This window comes from Meles meles, chromosome 9 (genome assembly GCF_922984935.1).
Source record: "Meles meles chromosome 9, mMelMel3.1 paternal haplotype, whole genome shotgun sequence".
NCBI lineage: Eukaryota > Metazoa > Chordata > Mammalia > Carnivora > Mustelidae > Meles > Meles meles.
In genome coordinates this window covers 20391626-20414739 of record NC_060074.1, presented here as the reverse complement: position 1 = coordinate 20414739, position 23114 = coordinate 20391626, and the positions used below count along the sequence as shown (strand labels likewise).

At 37.8% G+C, this 23114-nt stretch overlaps 1 protein-coding gene across 1 annotated transcript; it reads left to right on the top strand.

Annotated features, from left to right (window-relative positions):
• Nucleotides 1-17457: 17457 nt before the first annotated feature.
• LOC123950990 (methylsterol monooxygenase 1-like) lies at nt 17458-18439 on the top strand. Its single transcript, XM_046019538.1, has one exon. The coding sequence runs from the start codon at nt 17571-17573 to the stop codon at nt 18219-18221; it is 651 nt and encodes a 216-aa protein (XP_045875494.1). The 5' UTR covers nt 17458-17570; the 3' UTR covers nt 18222-18439.
• The last annotated feature ends 4675 nt before the right edge of the window (nt 18440-23114 follow it).

Below are 23114 nucleotides of genomic sequence, written 5' to 3'. Positions count from 1 at the left end.
TTTTGCGGGGCTGTTAAGACATGAACTAAGGTGATGCTGATGACATGTCTGTCATCAGCACGCCAGCCTGCTCTGTTTCCATGGTGGTGGTCACAGGGAGAACTGACAAGAATCAGTTTTTCTTCTTCCCCTCTTTTAAACAGTTTCCTTATATAAGCATTGTAAGTTCATTGCCATTTATATTTTTGTTAATATTATTACCAACAATGACATAATAATGAAGTTAACATTACTTTTCAACATTTATTAGCAATTCGTTTTGTAATAAATTGTCAACATTTTGAGATGTCATGGATGAATATGAAAAATAAAACATCTCAATTAATTTTCAATGATAGACCTGCTTAGTTACTTTTTTATTTAAATTTTCTTTTTTTTTCCATTTTATTTATTTTTTTCAGCGTAACAGTATTCATTGTTTTTGCACAACACCCAGTGCTCCATGCAACACGTGCCCTCCCTATTACCCACCACCTGGTTCCCCCAACCTCCCATCCCTGACCCTTCAAAACCCTCAGGTTGTTTTTCAGAGTCCATAGTCTCTTATGGTTCGCCTCCCCTCCCCAATGTCCATAGCCCCCTCCCCCTCTCCCAATCCCACCTCCCCCCAGCAACCCCCAGTTTGTTTTGTGAAATTAAGAGTTTGGATATACTGCTGTGCTGAACTCACGGGAATGAGGTTGTCACTATTGTGTTTCTATCTACCCCACTTAGAGTCCTTGCAGTTTTCTTTTATTATTTTAATGATCTGTAGTTTGAGGTCTAATTATCAACAGGTAGTTAATATAATTTGCTCCCATTTATAATTGTAAAATCTTAATTTTTTTCACTTTAAGATTATTATTTAGAATTCAAGCTTATAGGTCTCTTTTTCTACATTCTTTCTTATTTATTTATTTAAATTTTTAAATTTTTATCAACATATAATGTATTATTAGCCCCAGGGGTACAGGTCTGTGAATCATCAGACTTACACATTTCACACCATTCACCATTGCACATACTCTCCCCAATGTCCATAACTCTACATTTTTATTTTAAAGATTTTATTTATTTATTTATTTGACAGACAGAGATCACAAGTAGGCAGAGCAGCAGGCAGAGAAAGAGGGGGAAACAGGCTCCCCGTAGAGCACAGAGCCCGAAGCGGGGCTCCATCCCAGGACCCTGGGATCATGACCTAAGCTGAAGGCAGAGGCTTTAACCCACTGAGCCACCAGGCACCCCTACATTCTTATTTGCATAACAGATTTCTCCAAACTTGGTGGAAATTTGGTAATATATAGTTTTCCATAATTCAAGAAAAAAGCTAAGCTAAATTCATATTTAAAGACTTATGTATTTATAGACTACTTAAATATTTATAAAATTATATAGATTAATCTTCCAAAATTTCAAGGATAGATTTCTTTCTAATATCTTGAAGGTTATATTTGCAAATAGATGTTTAAACAGCTACACTCTTCCCTTGCTCCAAGAATGGTTTTCCTTCGACTGAAAATAAATCTTAAAGACAGAAATAAATGTGGCCAAAGACTTTGCTTGAAACCATATATGATAATTCAAATATCAAATTATGACACATACCAGAGATTTTGTCCCCCTTATGACAAGCACCACAGAATCACTATTCATAGGCTAGTTACAAATCAATAATATTTGTTCACTGTTTGCTAAGTCCTTATTCATGTATTTACATTGTACTAAGCACTGCTATACAATTATCTAAGTTAATTCTCATAAAGCTATGTGGAGCAAATGTTTGCTTTTTATTTACAGATGAGAAAACTGAAGTCCAGAGAAGTGACTCTGGTCAGTTTGATGCCAAAGGCCATACACTTTATCAGCTTTGCTCTTACATTTAAAATACCCTTTCTAGGAAACAACTTGAGTGAAACAAAAGAGCTGTTAGCTTAGTAAGGAGAAACTGTATTTACAGAAGACAACCTAACTGTAAGGGTAAGAGTTGGGGTTTTTACAAGGTCAGGTAGACAGGTCTTTTAGCTGGGGTGATTTAATGAGGTTTCACTATTACTACTTTTGTATTACGACATTAACATTGACTGAATGATTTCAGAACCTGAATTGTATCTGGGTCTTCTAAACACATTTATCTACTTTAAGGATAAAAAATATTGATCTGGAGTGCCTGGGTGGCTCAGTGGGTTAAGCCTCTGCCTTCAGCTCAGGTCATGATATCAGGGTCCTAGGATCGAGCCCCGTATTGGGCTCTCTGCTCACCGGGGAGCCTGCTTCCCCTCCTTTTCTCTCTGCCTGCCTCTCTGCCTACTTGTGATCTCTATCAAATAAATAAATAAAATCTTTAAAAAAATGATCTGAACAATTTGCAAAGTTTTCACCATAATGACATTATGCTAGCATATATTTTGAAGCTCAGTCTGAAGGTCAGCAACGAAAGCCTTAGAAGGCATAGTCACGTCTCCAGCGGAAGAAGTGGTAGCGCCGGCTTTCGGGGGCTCCCACCATCCACCGCCCCTGAGTTTTCCTGCCCGCGCTCAGCCTGAGACGCTGAATTCCACTGTCCGGGCCACTGGTGCCCTCTGCAGGTCAGATACTTGCTTTACAGTCCTGGGTTTCTGCTGTGAAAAAGGTCTAGGTCGTGGAAACATAAAGTTGCCTCCTACGGTGTCACTCCTATGCCTGGCAGTAAACTAGGTAGTAGCTGGGGTAATCGTGATGCTATGTCTCTCCTCTTTCGGGAGGGTAGTCCGGGATGTTCACGTGATGGTGGTCACAGGGAGAACTGAAAATTTCAGAGTGTGCTTTCCCTAGACTCAACCGCATTTTTGGAAAATTTTTTTATGTCGGTGTTATGTAACTATAGTGCGACACTCATCTTTCAACTTTTTAAAGTGTTTAAATAACTCAGTGATTCTTTGGGGGCGAAAAAAAGGAGACTGAGACCCAGAGCTGGAGATGACAGAAGTAAATTTTCCTCTAAAATGGAAATTAAAGAATTTGAGAGACTGTGTGGTATATTGCAAAGATTATTCTCTGAAATGATAACACAACGCTTACATCTGGCCTTCTCATTCACTAGCCGAGGACTTTGAACATGTGGCTGAACCTTTGTGAGCCTCAGTGGTCTTATCTGTGAAATGGAGTTAATATCTTCCTTACTGGTTTATTATAAGAGTTTGAGAAAATGAGCCATGTAAAGCACATGGTAACAGGACCTCTGAAAGCAATTATTATCTCCTGATTAATTGAGTTTTTAAATTTTATGTGAGAACGAAGCAAGCTAGAGTAACGATGGAAGGGTTGCTGGTCACAGAAGAAAGCAGGCCACACAGAGGAAGGCTGTATGTAGTCTTCATGTAAAACGTATCGCAGTAAATACATCATGTATTAAAAAGAAAACAGAACACAAAATGTAAACATATGTTTCAAGCATAATAAAAGGAAAGCCATTTCAGGTCGATGTTCATTTTTTTCTAAACTAGAAACCTAAACCTGTGGTCTTAGTTCAGAGTCATACTTTAATATTGGTTAAGCTTATTGATGATTTCCTAACAAAATCTAACAAAGACTAGTTTGCAAGTCCTCCTTTTGGTAAAAAGACAGGCTCTAGTTTTGTTTTTTCGTCTATTATATAACTTCACTAGGGTTTTTGGTTTTGGTTTTTAGGCTAAATAAGAAATTCATATAAAATGCCTAACATTTATTATCCTGGGCCTGGTTCTACATTCCTTACATATATTAACTTATTTGACTCTCATACCAATCCTTCAACCTAGGGGCTATTATTTTTCAAAAGAGTGAAACTGACATAGAATTTTAAATTGTCAGAGATGACATGGTTTATAAGTGTTGGACCCAAATCCATCTTGGGCAATCTGGTTTCAGTGTCTATGTTGTTGTTGTTGTTTTTCCTTTTTAAGGATTTTATTTATTTATTTGAGAGGGGGAGAGAGAGTGCACATGAGTGAGTGTAAGAGCAGAGGGAGGGAGAGGCAGGCTCCCCACTGAGCAGGGAGCCCAGTGGGAGGTTGGATCTTAGGAACCAGAGATCATGACCCAAGCTGAAGGCAGACGCTTAATCAACTGAGTCACCCAGGCATGCTTCAGTGTCTGTATGTTTAACTGTATATTAAAGTTTGAAGAATTTTTAAAATATACTATTTAAGACATTGCTATTAGGATTAAAATTAATCAAGTCATTACTTTTCACACTTGCGTAACGAAGTTAATGTGACCAGCATGGGAACCATTTAGGATGATCAAAATTAAGGATTATTCTTAGAGTTCTGGATACTGTGAAACTAGACCAGGACCTGATGTTTCTCTTCACTTAAATGATTGGATTTTCTTTGGTTGCTTAGGCTTTTCTGCAATTTTATGCCACTAATGCACCTCCTAGTAAGAGTGGTAACTTGAAGTATGAGATTTAGGTCAGGAGACGAGATTCAACTAAAGTGATTTCTTGAAGTTAAACTATGATTAAGCTACCATGTAAGATACAGTCTTAAGAAACAAACAAACATGATCTGTGTACGTATTTGAAAGCATTAAAAATAACTTAATCATCTTAGTCTTTTTGGGCTGCTATCACAAAATACCATTATAAACAACAGAAACTTGCTGTTCATTGTTCTAGACACTGGGAAGTCTAACATCAAGATGCCAGCAGTATTGGCCCACCTCCTGGTTCATAAGTGGCCCAACCCCGCCCCTCCCCCACAACCCCTCAACACACACTGTGTCCTTACATGGAGGAAGGGGACAGAGAGTTCTCTGGGGTCTCTTTCATAATGGCACTAATCTCTTGGTGACGGCTCCACTCTTATGACCTAATCACCTCCCCAAAGGCCCCACTTCCTAATACCATCACACAGGGGATTCGATTTCAGCATATGGTTTTGGGGAGAGAGGAAGGGGATAAGGGATGGGGTGGACCCAAACATTCGCTGTGTAGCATTAACTATATATGTGAAAGCAACTGTATCCTGCCTAATCTTTTCCCACCTAGACTCATAACTTAAAAAAATAAAATAAAACCAACAAAATGTAAACTACTTTTATTCTTCTGATAGCACTAAACAGTGTTCCTGTAACAATATGTCAACATTTTTTTGAAAAGATTTAGTTATTTGAGAGAGAGAGAGAGAGAGAGAGAGAGAGAGATAGCATGAGCAGGGAAGGGGCAGAGACAAAGGAAGAGAGACTCTCCAGGAGACTCCTGCTGAGTGTGGAGTCAAGGCAGAGCTTGATCTGGACCCAAAGATCATGACCTGAGCCCAAACCAAGAGTTGATGCTTAACCGACTGAGCCACTCAGGGCCCCAGTGTATCAACTTTAAATTTTTCTTAATTTCAGCCTCCCTATCTTTTCTGTCCAGCTTATCACCATTCTCAATTCCTTGATTCATCAGCTCTGCGAGGCTTAACCACGCACGAAACCTCCAATTCTTCAATTTCCATTTGATATAAGAGCATTTTAATGTCCCCATTTTCCTCTTCATTCATTTTACCTTCACCCTGCCCTCAATGTTTGTCAGTTTTGTGGAAGTTGAGAACATTTATATTCTGTTTTTTGACCATAGTGAAGTACTGCGTGATGTACCTATAGGTTTTTCCCTGAGTAACAGCGCCCGCATTTACATACCTGTGACTAGAAAATTAGTGTTCATTTCGAAGCCAAGTAGTGCACCGTGGTTACATTCCCTTTTCTAGAGTCAGCACGGTGTCACAGATCTGTGCCACTAGGTAGAAACCGTCCCTAGCATTAGGTGCATTAGGTCCTGTTTTATCCTAAAACAATTGTTTGATCCTATCTTCATGATTTTTTACTGGGCTTGATGTTCTCGGTGTGTCGTCATTTTTACATTAATTTAGACCTTGAAAAATGAACCCTCTTTCAATGCAATCTCAGATGGGAGGAGGGATAAACAAATAAAAATATTATTATTAAATAGTAGTATAAGCCACGTAATGCTTAAGCAAGAGATGATGTTAAGAGAAATTTTTAAAAGAAAGAGTATTATCTGCCACCACAGGACCAGGGAACTTAGGGCTAGAAGCCTCTCCTTTATTTTACAAATCAGCGAAATAAGTCCGAGTTAGTTATTTTTCTAAAATTACACAACTAGTTAGTATCAGTCTAGAATGAATAGCGATTTTATCTGAGGGAATTCTTTACTTCTTACCTGATGACTTCTTTGCTGCTTTTAAGGGTACCTAATGACTATTTGGGCTTAAAGAATTAGAACTTGGTGCACCTGGCACCTTTAGATAACACAAATCAATAAAGACTTAATAAGGTATTTTACTTTTAGTTGGCCTAACTCTTGGCCTATCCTTTGTGAACTCCTCACAGAGCAAGGAGAAGCTAGAGACTTTTTACTAAGCAAATCTCAAAACAGCAAAGCAAGCCTTCAGCTAATGTAGTTTTTCTTCAAAGTTTCCTTGGGGGAAGAAAAAAAAGTATTTTTTAAACTCCCTTTCAATGAATGGTTTATTTTGCACTATTTTATGTAATCATATTGCAGTTAAATTTTAACCAGAGATAATGATGACTCTAGTTATCATTTTTATTTTCCCAAAACTTAAAATGTAAGTCAAGCTGATTTACCCCAGTGAATATAAAATAATTTTAGTGTTTTAAATTATAATTTTTTTATTGATGCCAATAAGTGACAAGGAGCACAGTTTAACATTTTTGTGTGTTTGGATACTGTTTGCCAGCTGTAGAATTGCAAAGGGCAATAAATTGTTTCCCTAATGCCCCTGAGGCTATAGGACACCGAGTATTTTGTTATTCCTGCCAACACTATGGAGTTTAGATTTTGAAGAGTAAAGTAAAAACTACAAATCTAGGGGAACCTGGGTGACTCAGTCATTAAGCATCTGCCTTCAGCTCAGGTCATGATCCCAGGGTCCTGGAATCCAGTGGTGTGCAGGGCTCCTTGCTCCGCGAGAAGCCTGCTTCTCTCTCTCCCTGCTTGTGCTCCCTCTCTTGCTGGGTCTCTCTCTGTCAAATAAATAAATAAATCTCAAAACACACACACACACACACACACACACACACACACATGCACACACATACAGAAACTACAAATCTAGATTAACACTTCTCTTCAACTGATATTTCATAAGAAAATTAAAATTCCATTTCCATCATAATTTTTCTCCAAAAGTGTTACCTAAACTTAAAGTCTTGTTGAGATTTTGTTTTCAGAGTTAATGTTCTTCCTTTATAAATTCATAAATACTAAGAGCAGGAAGAGAACCAAATTTCACCAACTAACTTTATAATCAAGTAAGTTGAGCCATTGAGAGTTTAAATGACTTCCTCAAATGGGTCCCCAACTAACTACTGGTAACCTTAGTGATATCTAACCAATCTTTGATAATTTTGGTTTCACTTTTATTCAGCTCAACATATTTTTTAATTTTTTCTTAGAAATTCTTTGATACCTGGTTACTTAGAAATGTTGTTTAATTTCTAAACATTTGGGGGATTTTGTAGATATTTTTTCCTTGTTGGTTTGTCATTTAATTCTGTTGTGGCTGGAGAATATTCTTTGCATGATTTTGTTTCTTTCCAGTACATTGAGACTTTATTTATGACACAGAAAATCATCTCTTTTAATAAGAGCTTTTTGTAAACTTCAAAAGAACACATTTCTTTTCTTTTCTTTTTTTATTTGTTGGAAGTCACCCACTGAGAATGTTCCTGAATTTGCTGGGAAGCTGCTAATGCTGCCTGCAGAACTTTCTGGAAAGCTGTCCGTGGGTGTCCAATGGAAACTTAGCTGAAAGCAAGCTCAGCTGGGTGTCCCACTTGCTGTTGGAACACAGTAGGAGCAAGAAAGGAAACAAACCTTCCCTGATAAAGGCAAGCCCCTTCCTCCTCCTGCTGCATCCTTCAGGCTCCCTCTACTGGCAAAGCTTACCATCATCTTGCCAGCTAGAAAGGGAGAAATGTTTATAGGATGCCGCTCCATGATCACAAATAAGACAATGAAGAGTGGATTTGGAGCTGAGAGGCAATAAGTTGATGTAACTGGTACATCTTAGGTAGTATTCTTTACATGATTCTTGCCAACCTTTATGAAAATATATCTTCTGTTTTGTCTTTTATCAATAACAATCATCACCAACAATAAGGAGACTAGAAATTAAAATCCTTGGAATAGTCACAAAATAAGTAGAATCATTACATTTCTTGTAATTTTCATCTTTAATTAGTAATGAATAAAATTAAGTTGTCAGAAATAAATGGATTTATCAGTAGATGGTGCTATATGCCTTATATTTTAATTTTTTCCAGAGAGCCTAACAATGTTTTGATTTCCCTTTATATAACTGCTACCTACCTTTAAAAAGGTATAGAATGCAACTTATATTTAAGTAACTTATAAAAGTACTTAAAGTACTTAAAATTTAAATCATATTTGGCAATGGGACACATTCACTGAACACTAAAAAATACAAACAGGAAAAAATGCAAACAGAATAAAACTAGAGGTCAGATGTTTAAGATTATGCAAAATATTTAAAAATATATCCTAATTTTAACATGTTAACATTAACATTTTTCAGTGAGAGAGCAAAGTATGTTGGTTTTCAGAAGCAATAACCAAACCTTTTTCAATTTTGTGCTTCTTCTTCCCTTTCTTTCTCTTTCTTTTCATTCCTAAATATCTCTCCAGAACAATTTCGTCCTAAAGTCCTAGGGAGAAGAACAGAAAAATGTACGGAGGGAGAAGGGAAGAAGGAAACAGGGAGAGAGAGAGAATGAGAGAGACAGAGAGAGAGAGAGAGAGAGATAGTTCAGAGACCTAGGAAGGAAAAGCAACTGCCCTGAAAGGTTGTCTGGTGCAGAGCCTGAGTGAGGAGAGAAGGAAGCTCATGTGACAGGCATGTGGTGAGGGGTGTCTGAGCAGTGGGGAGAGGAAGGCATTCTTTCAGGCAGCAGATCTGAGGTGAGGAGTCAGAAACCATGCAGGGAAAGGAGGGGACACATGTGGTGGGGAATAGGCACAAGCATGGAAATCTGAGTAGGCTGAGGGGGCCCATACAGTTGGGGTGTCTGAGCCAGTGTACTGTGGTGAATGGTATCCCTGCAGTGGGTTACCATGACCTTGAGCACCAGAGCCAGAGCAGGTAAAGACAACATACACAGGGTGCTGAGAGATGGCAGGATGTGCTGAGTCACAGCCTGAGAAGCATATTTCTGAGCCTCTGAGGCAGCTCTCTGAGGGATAGTGGACATCCAAGTGGGTTTCAGCACAATTTGATTTAAAACTATAGACTGACTATACTAAAAAACAAATCTGCATCTGAGGAGGAAATGCTTGTCCTTTTTTTTTAATTTTTAAATTTTTTTTATAAACATATAATGTATTTTTATCCCCAGGGGTACAGGTCTATGAATCGCCAGGTTTGCGCACTTCACAGCACTCACCATAGCACATACCCTCCCCAATGTCCATAACCCCACCCCTCTCTCCCGTCCTACCCCCCCCCACCCCCCCCACCCCCCCCACCCCCGTCACCCTCAGTTTGTTTTGTGACAGTTAGAGTCTCTTATGGTTTGTCTCCCTCCCGATCCCATCTTGTTTCATTTATTCTTTTCCTACCCCCCAAATCCCTCATGTTGCATCTCCACTTCCTCATATCAGGGAGATCAGATGACAATTATCTTTCTCTGATTGACTTATTTTGCTTAGTATAATACCCTCTAGTTCCAGCCACATCATTGCAAATGGCAAGATTTCATTCTTTCTGATGACTGAGTACTATTCCATTTTATATATGGACCACATCTTCTTCATCCATTCATCTGCTGATGGACATCTAAGCTCTTTCCATAGTTTGGCTATTGTGGACATTGCTGCTATAAACATTCGGGTGCACGTACCCCTTCAGATCACTACGTTTGTATCTTTAGGGTAAATACCCAGTAGTGCAATTGCTGGGTCATAAGGTAGCTCTATTTTCAACTTTTTGAGGAACATCCATACTGTTCTCCAGAGTGACTGTACCAGCTGGCCTTCCCACGAACAGTGTAGGAGGGTTCCCCTTTCTCTGCATCCTCGCCAGCATCTGTCATTTCCTGACTTGTTAATTTTAGCCATTCTGACTGGTGTGAGGTGGTATCTCATTGTGGTTTTGATTTGTAGGAAATGCTTGTTCTTTATGGTTATGACACAAAGTCATCCTCTTTGTAATATTAATAACTGTTTCAGTCATTGGATTTTATGACCTTCACATTTTATAGTTTTCTTAAATCAGGAGTTGTCAGTGATGGGGCACCTGGGTGGCTCAGTCAGTTAAGCGTCTGCCTTCAGCTCGGTCATGATCTCTAGGTCCTGGGATAGAGTCCCACATTGGGCTCTCTGCTCAGCAGGGGGTCTGCTTCTCTCTCTTTCCCTCTCTCCTTCACTCTCAGATAAGTAAATAAAATCTAAAGAAAACAAACAAAAAGAAAGCAAGGGATGTTCTTGGAATAGCTAGCCTGGTCTCCTTGGTTTCTTAGAGAAACCCTGACCAGCATTTTCCACAAGTAGAGTCTAAGACTTCCTCATCGGGTCTGAGCATGTTTAAAAGTTCTGGAACATCCCTCAGGCTTCCTCCTGTTTTCCCATCTTGTGAGTAGGCACAATTGGCATTTGTCTACCTAATGCTATATATCGGAATGCACTTAACCTAACCTTTCTTTTTTTTTTTAATATTTTATTTATTTATCTGACAGAGAGAGAGGTCACAAGTAGGCAGAGAGGCAGGCAGGGAGAGAGGGAGAAACAGGCTCCCCACTGAGCAGAGAGCCCAATGCGGGGCTCGATCCCAGGACCCTGAGATCATGACCTGAGCCGAAGGCAGAGGCTTAAACCGCTGAGCCACCCAGGCGCCCCTAACCTAACCTTTCAATGAGCACCGTTAGCTGTTCTGGTTTGGGAATAACCTACATTCCACCCACATTTCTACACCTCAGATATAAAAATTCAAATATCCAATAAGCATTTTAGGACCACCTTTCATCTCTCGTCCAACTATTGACCAACATTCCCGCTCTATCAAACTCACGAGGAGAGTTTAAGCTTCTGTTTAGATATCTCTTATGACAGAAAACTCATTGGGGGAGAGAGAGAGAGAGAGAGAGAGAGAGCAAGAGGGAGCCGCAGAAGGAGAGAGAGAAGCACACTCCCCACTGAACAGGGAGCCTGACATGGGGTTCAATCCAGGACCCTGAGTTCATGACCTGAGTGGAAGGCAGACACTTAACCAGCTAAGCCACCCAAGAGCTCCAAAAAACTGCTGAATTGATTTTAAATAAAAATACTACTATTGAAATATTTAATTCAACATATTAAATATTCACACATTCGTATACATGAATACTTTCATTTTATTATAGAAAAAATCCTGAAATAGCACTATGAAACTTAATATGCAAGTTTAGTAAGTCATTTAATTTTCATTAGACCAGTTTTCATACCAAGGAAATGATGTATTTGGATTAGATGTTCTCTACATTTTATAAAATTTTTAAATTAAAAAAGCAGCACTTTTTAAAGTCATTATTTTCAGCGGAATTTAGAAGCTATGCCAGAGCATTCCAAATGCTCAGTAACATAGTAGTACTTAACAAACTTTACTGACAGTTTCTGTAATACTCCATGAGATGGTGCTATGTTACTACAAGAAAATGTTCAGATCTCCACAGATTCATAAAGGTGGGCATTAATTATCCCTATCTGTTAGTTTGCATCTTTTTTTTTTTAAAAAAACCGTTGGAGAAAAAATAGAGTTAATCATTGTAACTAACAAAGGAATTAACTTACGATAAATCAGAGGTTGGCAAATTTCCTTAAAGGACCAGACAGTAAATACATTAGGATGTGTGGGCCATATTGTAGTCTCTGTCACTGCTACTTAAAATGTCACTGTATCAGAAAAATAGCCAAAGACAATTTATGAATGTGACTGTGTGCCAGTAAGACTTTATTTGCAAAAACAGATGGCAGGCTCATGGGCTGTAGTTTGTTGATCCCGGATATACATCACAGATGAAACTGAGCCACAATTTACATCAGTTTGCAAACTGGTCTCCATGCGCAGAGGGCAACCAGAGACAGAAGGAGGAGGAAGACCACTCCAGATTGGCAGGTAGCAAGCTTTTATAAGCACTGGATGAGGCTTGCTTGGGTAGCTACAAGATGAGTAGATCTCTGCACACATCTGCCAGAATCTTAAAAGCTTATACAGAGGCCTTAATGGAGCTTGTGTCACATATTCAGTCCAGATGGCTCAAGAACACCTTACTCTCTTCCAAGGCTGTGTCCTCTCAAGGCTCTATCCTCGGCAGTTCCCACTATGAGAATGGTAGGTGAAATATACATTTCAAAGACAGGAGAGAGAGTGAGGATCCTTTAGTGACCGGATTTAGGTGTCAGTCCATCAGTGGTCATGGCCTCTTGATGACTTCCCACAACAATTTTTTACCAAACATGCTTACTGCACCAATATTAGTACTTCCGTAAGAGGAGCAGACTTCAGGGTGGCTCCTTCATGACCTGCTCCTCCATGATCCTTGCCTCCTGGTATGATTTGTGCCTTTCTTTTCTTTTTTTTTTTTTTTAAAGATTTTATTTATTTATTTGACAGAGAGAGATCACAAGTAGGCAGAGAGGCAGGCAGAGAGAGAGAGAGGGAAGCAGGCTCCCTGCCGAGCAGAGAGCCCGATGCGGGACTCGATCCCAGGACCCGAGATCATGACCTGAGCCGAAGGCAGCGGCCCAACCCACTGAGCCACCCAGGCGCCCCGATTTGTGCCTTTCTGTAGATTTGTTTCCCTTGAGTGTGGGCAGGACCTGAGATATCCTGCTAACCCACAGAATGATACAAAGATGTTGGGATGTCATGCTTGTAATTATGGTTTGTTATATAAGATTCCATCTTGCTAGCAAACTTGCTCTTGGAGACTGTCCTTGCTGATGTGATAAATGAGTGGTCATTTTGGAGGAGTCCACGTAGAAAGAAGCTGATGGTGACCTCCAGCAGTCAGTCACTAAGAAACTGGAGCCATCAGTCCTATAGACATAAGGCAATGTATTCTGCCAACAACCTGAGTGAACTTGAAATTGGACCGTTTCCCAAGTGAACCTCTAGATGAAAACCTGGTTTTGCCTATCACTTTAATCGCAGTCTTGCAGAGGACTCATTTAGGCTGTGCCTGGACTCCTGACCCACAAAACTGTGAAATAAATAATGTGTGTTGTTTTAAACTTCTGTTTGTTATGCAGCAATAGAAAACTAACATACCATACTTTTGCACATGTGTCTATATTGAACTATATTTATTTGTATATATTATATTTATATTCAAATATTTCTTTACATCTCTTCTCCACCTCTGAAATTCGTTTAGTTTGACTGTGGCTTTTATATTGCTTTAAAGATGTTACAAGACAAAAGAACAAAACCAGAGAAGATAGGAATTTCAAAAACTGGATTATAGAGAACAGGAAAAACTCATGGGAAAAAAAAAAGGTAAAAAATCGGTAGTTCATAACCCAAATCTGGCTTCTGTTGTTTTGCTTTGGTGATATGTTCTCAAAGAATTTGAATGCTGTCCACCTGACATTTTTACATGGTTGCTATGTATCTGAAGGTCTTTGAGTTTACGCCCTGTGACCTGGAGAACAAAGGAAAACAAAAACAACAAACACAAAGGAAAAAGGGAAGGAAGGAAGGAAAGAAGGAATGTCAGTAAAATATCAAAGCGAAAGTAATGGGAATGTAGATGACCAGATAAATCCTAAGGTGAGGGATCTTGTTCTTTAATGAAAATACTGAGTGTAAGGAAAGTAGAAAACAAAAGAAGGTGTGAGAACTGAAGGGGTCCCAATGCAGATATGCTTCCCTGAGACCAACAACGCCCATCTGGCCTCATCTCTCATGACCACACAAAGCGCAGAGCATTATTTTCTGGGATCTGAGGCTACGTGTTGGAGTCGTGAGCCTTCTGCTGTGCTGTTATTATGTAGGTATTGATGTCCATTCTGTAACCATTTTTATTTTATTTTTTAAAAAGATTTTATTTATTTTTTTGACAGAGATCACAAGTAGGCAGAGGCAGGCAGAGAGAGAGAGGAGGAAGCAGGCTTCCCGCTGAGCAGGGAGCCAGATGCGGGGCTCGACCCCAGGACCCCGCGTCATGACCTGAGCCGAAGGCAGAGGCTTTAACCCACTGAGCCACCCAGGCACCCTGTTAACCATTTTTAAAGGCAAATAAAATTGATGCTGAGTGGAACCTATTCTGTCACACAGTTTGATTTTTAATAGAATTCCAAGAGTACTAATCCTTGTTGAACAAACTGGGCATAGAGTGACTGGAAATAGCAAAATAAGAGAGCAGAAGGATCTAGAGCACAGTGTCGTATAAAACCAGCAAATACAAGAACTTCCCAAAAAAGGAAATAGGCAAAGAGGAGTCAAGTAATGGAGGGAAGACTGGCCACACATGAATTTACTATTGACTGAGTTAGGGGAGGAGAAAAACTATCTTCTCCCCGGCTTGATGCATTGGTTCTCTTCTTTTTCACTTATCCCCACACTATCATATCTCTACTGTAATATTTTCTTTAAGATATGAGAGTGTTTTATGGCACTCTGAGGCCACAGCTGCTGTTTAATGTAATGGAGACTAACCCCAGCCCTCCACACAGAGAGTAAGAACAGAATGGATCCTTTCACCTGCACTGCATTTGAATTATTCACAAACCAATTTCTTCATTCTGCCTTATTCCTTTCCTTTTTCTGCATCTTTTTCTGAGTGTCTATTTCTCTCTCTGTTTCTCTCTGCATCTCTCTCTCTCTCTCTCTCTCACACACACACACACACACAGCTTTGTTGAAAAGAGTATCTCCTAAGTGGCTTCCATGAAATTGCTGTAATGAAGAAGTGAGAAGATAGATCTTTCCCACTTAACTTTGAATTTATTATTGGGTAAATTGAAGTGAAGATGACCAAGAAGAGATGCATCGAGAACATAGATGCTTATTGACTGAGAGGTTTTCATTTTTAGGAGCCATCACTGCGAAAAACAAAACAAAACAAAACAATGTTAAATTAAGGGAGAGGAAGTATTGAACTGTTGCAAAAATTGTTTTCACATTTTTGGCATCATAATTTGAGAATGTTTTCTAGTTTGTATTGTAATGTCCTATCCAGCAAAAACAATGTAGATGCTTTTTTCTTGAAGAATTTCAAAGAAAATTCTTTGTCTTTAAAAGTTGTCTACACTGGTTCCTTAGGGTTTTTGAAACTCCATCATATATCTTTATCAGCATTTGAGTAACCATAATTGTTTCAAGGTTATAAGTAAAAAATAGTGGTGTAATCTCTATAGCAAATATTACCCTGATGCGTTATGATAAGAGTCTCTTCCATGCTATGGATATCATTCGTATTCTGATTTTCATCTCTAGGGCTGTTATTGCTCACAGGAAGTCAATGAGAAATGTGTTTTATTTGGATTTTGTAGGGTATATGAAAGATTTAAACTAGGAATTCAGGGTTTTGGGCCAATGTCATCCATTTAAAGATAATACTTATTCATCTAACTAATGACATTATCAGTATGGTACCAGTACTCTGTGCATACATTTTAAAGTTTATTTTTCATTTTGGGAGTTTTGTTTTTTGCTTTTTGCTTTTAGTTCTCATTTTCTTCTTTGACAAACTTAGAGTAGATACTGTAGAGTAAAAGGTAGATATTTTAGAAAAAGTCAAATTCTAGACAAGAACATTTAAGAGATAAGACATATGCCCCACTCTGTGAAGCTGATAGGCTCTTTATAGCTGCGTGTGACAGCGTGGACGATAATGGATCATTGCAAAGGAATGACTTTTCTCACATTGTGGCAGCAATGACCCAAGCTTTCTATATTGATAAACTTTCTTTTCCTCAGAAAATAGCATTATAATAAGCTTCTATGCAAGGGAAAATGTGGCAGATGATGAAATGCTACTTTTTCATCAAATTGTGGGTAATAATAGCATCTGACACCTTGTCTTTCATTGACTAAATTAACAAAAATTAACTATATATGTTGCATATGTACATGCATATATATATATATGCATATATATAACTATTTTTTCCGCTTCTATCTTCTGTTTTTCTCTGATCATAGACAGAAGTTAATTGTGAAGATTAGTGGGATTGTCTGCATAGGCAATGTGATTTGATATCTCACTGTCAGTATCTGTGAAAGATGAATGCACGTAATTGAATAACTGGAATATAGAGATTTTTTTCAAAAGCATTAGCATCTATTCACATTGAATCACTAACTGGATTGCTTCAAGGGATATAGATGAACAGAAAACAATCAGTTTCAGAATTTGCATTATATATGAGTCAAGTGATTCAGTTTTCCTCTGAAGCGATGATATTTATGCAAAATAAGGAGTATTACAATAAATCAGCGAGAGTTTACCCTCAAATTAACCTTCTATCAGCTCTAAAATTGTTACAACTATCCAGAATGCATTTTCTGTGAGAATGTGGCTTCTAATGTCCTAAAATAACACAAATTAATACTACAGAGACGGTTGGGCCATAGAATTGCAGAGTGTCATCCTTCATGTTCAATATTGTCTTAGAGATGGAGTCAGTGTGTCTAGATTTCAGATACAAACTGCTCCCCACACATGTGCATATACACTGTCTCTTGATTATTTCTGAGAATAATAAGTGTTTGGTTTAGATGACCTAGTCTTTGTATGAAAAACTGAAGATAGACATGATAGATTAGTTGCCTATCTTGCAATTAAAATTTTATATTAATAAAACTTATATAGTAAAAATTTATAACTATATATATAAATAAAATTATATAGACACACATATATAAATGCATATACGTACACTATGGAGATGTATGCCAAACCAAGAAGAGTGGGCTCAAGAAGATTAATTATATGGGGCGCCTGGGTGGCTCAGTGGGTTAAAGCCTCTGCCTTCGGCTCAGGTCATGATCCCAGCTGGGATCGAGCCCCGCATTGGGCTCTCTGCTCAGCAGGGAGCCTGCTTCCTCCTCTCTCTCTCTGCCTGCCTCTCCGCCTACTTGTAATTTCTGTCTTTCAAATAAATAAATAAAATCTTTAAAAAAAAAGATTAATTATATATAATATCATGTATTATATATGTGGCTCTGTTTTGGTTGTCTTTTTTTTTTTAAATCTTGACTTTTGGGAGTCTTTTTTTTTTTTTAAATCTTGACTTTTGGGAGTCTGGGTGGCCGTGGCCGGCAGTTCCCGTGCGGTTGTCCAGAATTCTAAGGCTTTCTGCAGAGATTTGAAAAATGGCAACAAATGAAAGTATCAGCATCTTTAGTTCAGCGTCCTTGGCTGTGGAGTATGTAGATTCACTTTTACCTGAGAACCCTCTACAAGAACCATTTAAAAATGCATGGAACTATATGTTGGATAATCATGCAAAGTTCCAGATTGCAACATGGGGATCCTTGATAGTTCATGAGGTCTTTTATTTCTTGTTCTGTGTACCTGGATTTTTGTTTTAATTTATACCTTACATGAAAAAGTACAAAATTCAAAAGGATAAACCAGAAACATGGGAAAACCAGTGGAAATGTTTTAAAGTACTTCTCTTTAATCACTTTTTTATCCAGCTTCCTTTGATCTGTGGAACTTATTATTTTACAGAGTATTTTAATATACCTTATGATTGGGAAAGAATGCCAAGATGGTACCTGCTTTTGTCAAAATGCTTTGGCTGTGCGATGATTGAGGATACCTGGCACTATTTCCTGCATAGGCTCTTACACCACAAAAGAATATATAAATATATTCATAAAGTTCATCATGAGTTTCAGGCTCCATTTGGAATGGAAACTGAATATGCACATCCCTTGGAAACTCTGATTCTTGGAACTGGATTTTTCATTGGAATCATGCTTTTATGTGATCACGTCATTCTCCTTTGGGCATGGGTGATTATTCGTTTGATAGAAACTATTGACGTCCATAGTGGTTATGACATTCCTCTCAAACCTTTAAATCTGATCCCTTTCTATGCTGGTGCTTGGCATCATGATTTCCACCATATGAACTTAATCGGAAACTACGCTTCAACATTTACAGGGTGGGATAGAATTTTCGGAACAGACTCTCAATTTGTTGCTTACAATGAAAAGATGAAGAAGATTGAGAAAAAGACTGAATAAGTATCTCATCTAAACCTTCCTGAAGGTACACACTTTTCCTGAATTGAAGCAAGTAGCTAACATTGCTTCTGCAGAGCAGAAATAAACACGTGTCTTGGCTGCTAAGTGATACAGAGAACATTAACAACCTTTAATTATCTTCCTAGTGGGAACTTTTTCTACTTTACATAAAAGCTCTGTATGTTTAGAAATAAGTAAATGTGTTTTTACGATTTTTCATGAGGAAGTGGTAAAGGCCATGTTGCTAACCTTACAGAAAGGTTTTAAGTAATGGAAGAAGTATTAATCTATGTCTTTCCCCAGTAATATCATAGGCCTGAAGTTGAAATTGGTCTTTAAAATCTTTTAAATATATAGTGGCCATTTCAGAAACTCTCTTAGTAGAGTATTGGTCTCATACTGAACTTTAAACATTTTTTGGAATTGCCTAAACATCAAAATATCATGGGTTGAACCATATCAACTGACAGTGTGAGTGAGGCTGCCGAAGCAGGTATAGCCAGCACGAACTTCACTCTTGTCCTGAGCCAACTGGTTTGGGGTGATTCTCTTTCTTTGAGAAGTCCTTTGGGATTGCACTGTACTACTGGTGTTTATAAATTAAGGCATTTCTGAAATGTAAGTGGAATATTTTAGTCTAAAGGTTTTCGAGTTACTTGAATTTTTTTAAAAAATTGAGCTTTATTTCTGCTATTTACCCTTTCATTTTTGTATATCAAGTTTTCATTATACTTAAAACTGTATCTTGAAACGTGAACTGACTTGCTGTATTTGCACTTTGAACTATTGAAATAAATGTGATTTTTTGTCTGATTAAAAATAAATCTTGATTTTGTTGAACTTTTCCACCCATTAATGTAGAACTTAACCACATGAATTGTATTGGCCAATGGGATATTAGTGGGGACAACCCAGCGGAAGAGTGAAAAGTACTTTGTGGTTTGGTTTGGTCTCTTACCCTCCTGTCACTGCAAGGAGAAGAACATGTTTTGGATAGCCTGTTAGTCTCATAAGAATGAAAGGCACATGAAACACCCAAACTGTCTTGAAGTCTGAATATCAGCCCTCTTAGTTTTGTCTAAAATCAGCTGAGCTCCAGCAGATCTTTTCTTTCTTTCTCCTTCCTTCCTTCCTTTCTTTCAAGAGTGAACCCGAGTGGGTGTGGGTGGGTGGGTGGGGGAGCAAAGGGAAAGAGAGAGAGAGAGAGAATCTTAAGCAGCCCTCACACCCAGCACAGAGCCAGACATGGTGCTCTATCTCAGGACTCTGAGATCATGACCTGAGCTGAAATCAAGAGTCAGATGCTTCACGGATCTAACCACCCAGGAGTCCCTGAGCTCCAGCAGAGCTTAAGTCAGGTGACTTAGTGCAACAATGAGTTTAGGGTTGTTTGATACACACATTTTTGTGGAAAGAACTTACTGATACACAAGTTTATAAATAATTTGTTAGTAATTTGTTTAAAAATAACTGAAAACAAAATAACTTTCTTCATTCACATTCACTGTGAATTACTATTCACAGGTCCTAGACTAAAATGTAGGGCTCATTTGAATTCTGAGTAAATTCCAAATCAGTTCTTATGGGTTCTGAATTGGTTAAGTTGTCTTTATTTCTTTTTTTTTTCTTTCCTCTTCTGTTGAGTTGGCTTTATCTATATCATGTTTTTCTTAAAAAACTCTACCAAGTAATTTTCAGTGTACTGCCCTTAAACCTAACGAATAATATATTTAGAATTCAAGGGAAAGGTAATTTCTCTTTTTGAATGACTCATGGGGCAATTTCTTATTGTAACTGATTATTTTCCAAAATGTTTAAAAAGTAAATTATTTCCAGTTCCATAATAATCACTGATCAGAATCCTCCAAGCAAGTATATTCTTAGAATTTACTTTAATGATAATATAACTGTCTGAAATACATGGTCCACACCCTTGTACCTTAAGTATTTAACCTGAAAATGAACACTTCGGTGCATTATCTGCTGATAAATAGTATCCTAATAACTTCAAGAATCATGAGCATATATCAAACTTGCTCTCATGAGGTGGTTTCAACACACACACACACACACACACACACACAAAATCAAATTCTAAATAATAATACAAGCAAGACCATGACATTGCAATTGTGTTTGCAAGGTAATTTTTGGACTCACGAAGTTTGAGACTTAACTCTTGCAAAATGTAACACATTCCCATTTGTAAGCTCATCGTAATAAAATCATATTATGATCTCAGTTCTTTAGGGTCTCTCAATGTTCTCCAGTCTTTACAGATCAGTCTGACTTTGATAATTCATTGGTTGTCTTACAGCAAACCATGGTTCACTTCTAGGGGTAAGTCAGCAACTAACACTAAGTGGGAATGAATGAGAGAAAAAGATAAAAACCACTCTAAATTAGGTCATTCTAAACTGAAAACACTGAGAAGGCTCGTGAATACTTCATTTTCCCACAATTAACACGTAGGCACAGGTGCTTCTCTGTGGGAGCAGAACTTGAGCCACACCATCATGCCTGCATCAGGTAGCTCTTCTAGTCACAAGAAGGAACACAACTATTTTTGTGAAACCTTCTCTAAGTGACCCACCTAGACATAAATATTTTGCTACTCTGTTCCCCTTATTGTTAGCTACTCTACTGTTTGTTAACTGCCTCTAGTTATGCTTTCCATTAGATGGTAAACTCTATGAGAACGGCGAGTATGATTCATGCTAATACAATGTTAGGAATCTCCTTGATACCTAAAATGTATCTTAGAATTAAAGGAAAAATCTCAGACACAGAACTCAGAATAGGGATCAAGTTTTCCCCTTCTTTTAATATTGGTAAAATGAGCCACACATCTTAGTTGAAAATCTTTTTTTTTCAATCACATAGATGATTGTTGTAAGAATTAAACATTCTTACTTCTAGTTTATTTGCTATTAAGTTGACATGAAATAAAAATTTGACTTTGTGGTTTGGGCACATGAGTATCTCAAGTATACTAAACAATTTCAAAACTACCTGAGGACTTTCAGTATGTTTTTTTTTTTTCCATTTACTGAGTTAGAGAATTGGATCAAAATACTATTTTTGAATACACTAAATTTATCTTGTCTTTAAAATAATTTCACAAACCACAATAAGCACTATCATATTCCCACTCAGTTATTTCTTTATAAATTTGGAGGTATTGGCCATCCATCATTATCATACTTATGAAGCTGACTTATGACTCAGCAACGAGACATTTCTCTAACAGAATTATATCTCCCATTATCTTTCAATTATTCTTCTCTTTTTGTCTTTAAAATTTGCAGATAAAAGCTGGAAATTTATGCAGAATTTATATTTTAATTTTTCTGTCATTGTCCTGTGTTTATGAAGTACATGAAGTTGGCTTCTGGAAGATCATATCTTTGGATATTACTCTTTTCACACCTACCTAGTTAATCCCAGCTTCCTAGCTTTTTCTTGTCATCATATAAACATTTAGAAGGCTGTTGTAGTCTTGGAAGCATCATCACCAGCCAGCAGTCATTTACCCTCCCAGGAAAGTTGCTAAAGCGTATGCTTGTGTCCAAATTTCCTCTTCTTACAAAGACTCCAGTTATATTGGATTAAATCATATCCAGTGATCTCATTTTAACTAAATTACCTCTTTCAAAACCATTTCTCCAAATATAGTGCATGGTTAAACATATGGCCATCCATAAATCATCTACAATTTGGTCTGTGAAACTTTGTTTTGGCAACAATCACAAGTTAAATTAAATTAAACAGATTAAATTACTCATAGCTTCAGGTAAAAGGTAAAAATGTTCGGTGATTTTATTTACCACCCCAATTTTAGAGCAAGGTAGCTCGCCAAGTGTGTAGGAGGGAGGTAGTAAAAAGAAGGAGACTTGAGATATGAGAGAGAAGTGTTTTAATAGAATTTTTTAGCCTTGAGAATTGTAACTGTGATAGACACAATAGGAGAAGTAGGTGAAGAGCAAGTTTCTCTGGGTGAAGAGAGACTTAGAAGCCAGAGTACAGCCATGAGACATTATTCAAGATCATGGTCCTGGGGGAAGCAGAAAAGGAATGCAATAGTCCTTGGCAAGGAGAAAAGATATTTTTCTTGAGACAAAGGGAGAGGAAGAGATGAAGAGCAGATTAGCAGTTAAGATTTAATATATTGTCCTCAAGAGGTATCTAAAATAAGGGCTAATCCATTAAGCCAAATAATAAATTTGAAAGATGAATTTTAGATTTCTTTACAGACACTTGATGGACATACTTTTGGATAAGGGTCTGGGGACATTCTACCCAGGTGGCTGCTCTGTAAGATAAGCCTTGACACTCTGAGAAATCCCCATTAGAACGGTCATAGTAAGTATGCCTCTTAAGCATCATTTTGGAGTCAGAAAGATTTTATTTGAATCCTGGCTCAGTTCTTAGAGAATGAGGTAGCTCTGGACAGCTTAATTAACATAAAATTTTTCTCCTCTGAGGAAGGTGACTGTATAATGATGTCTACCTCACGGACATGCTGTAGAAAGAGTGGCCCCATTCAGGTAACGAAGGCAGTGTATTTCCTGTTGTGACCAACAGATGCTGAGATTAGCCAACTCTGCTAGAGTGGTAAACAGGTTTCTTATTTCCATTCAAGCTAAAGTTTTAAAAGTGACCTTAGTTTAATTTAAGTTAATAATTAAAAGAGAAGTGCTGGCTCTAGAGATGAGAACCCAGTGTTCACAGAGGCAATGTCTAAGAATTATCTGTATACTTTATGGTGTCTATTAGCTATTCACCATTTAAAAAATATTTAATTAAAAAAAAACTCACAAATTAATTCTCTTCCTTCCCATAAAAAGAGACTGATGGGAATTTTCAGAGAATATTTTGCAGACTGTAGGAAAT

Bases quoted from the DNA above. Each gene is read 5' to 3' on its own strand.
- LOC123950990 (XM_046019538.1), top strand. From the start codon at position 17,571: ATGAAAAAGTACAAAATTCAAAAGGATAAACCAGAAACATGGGAAAAC.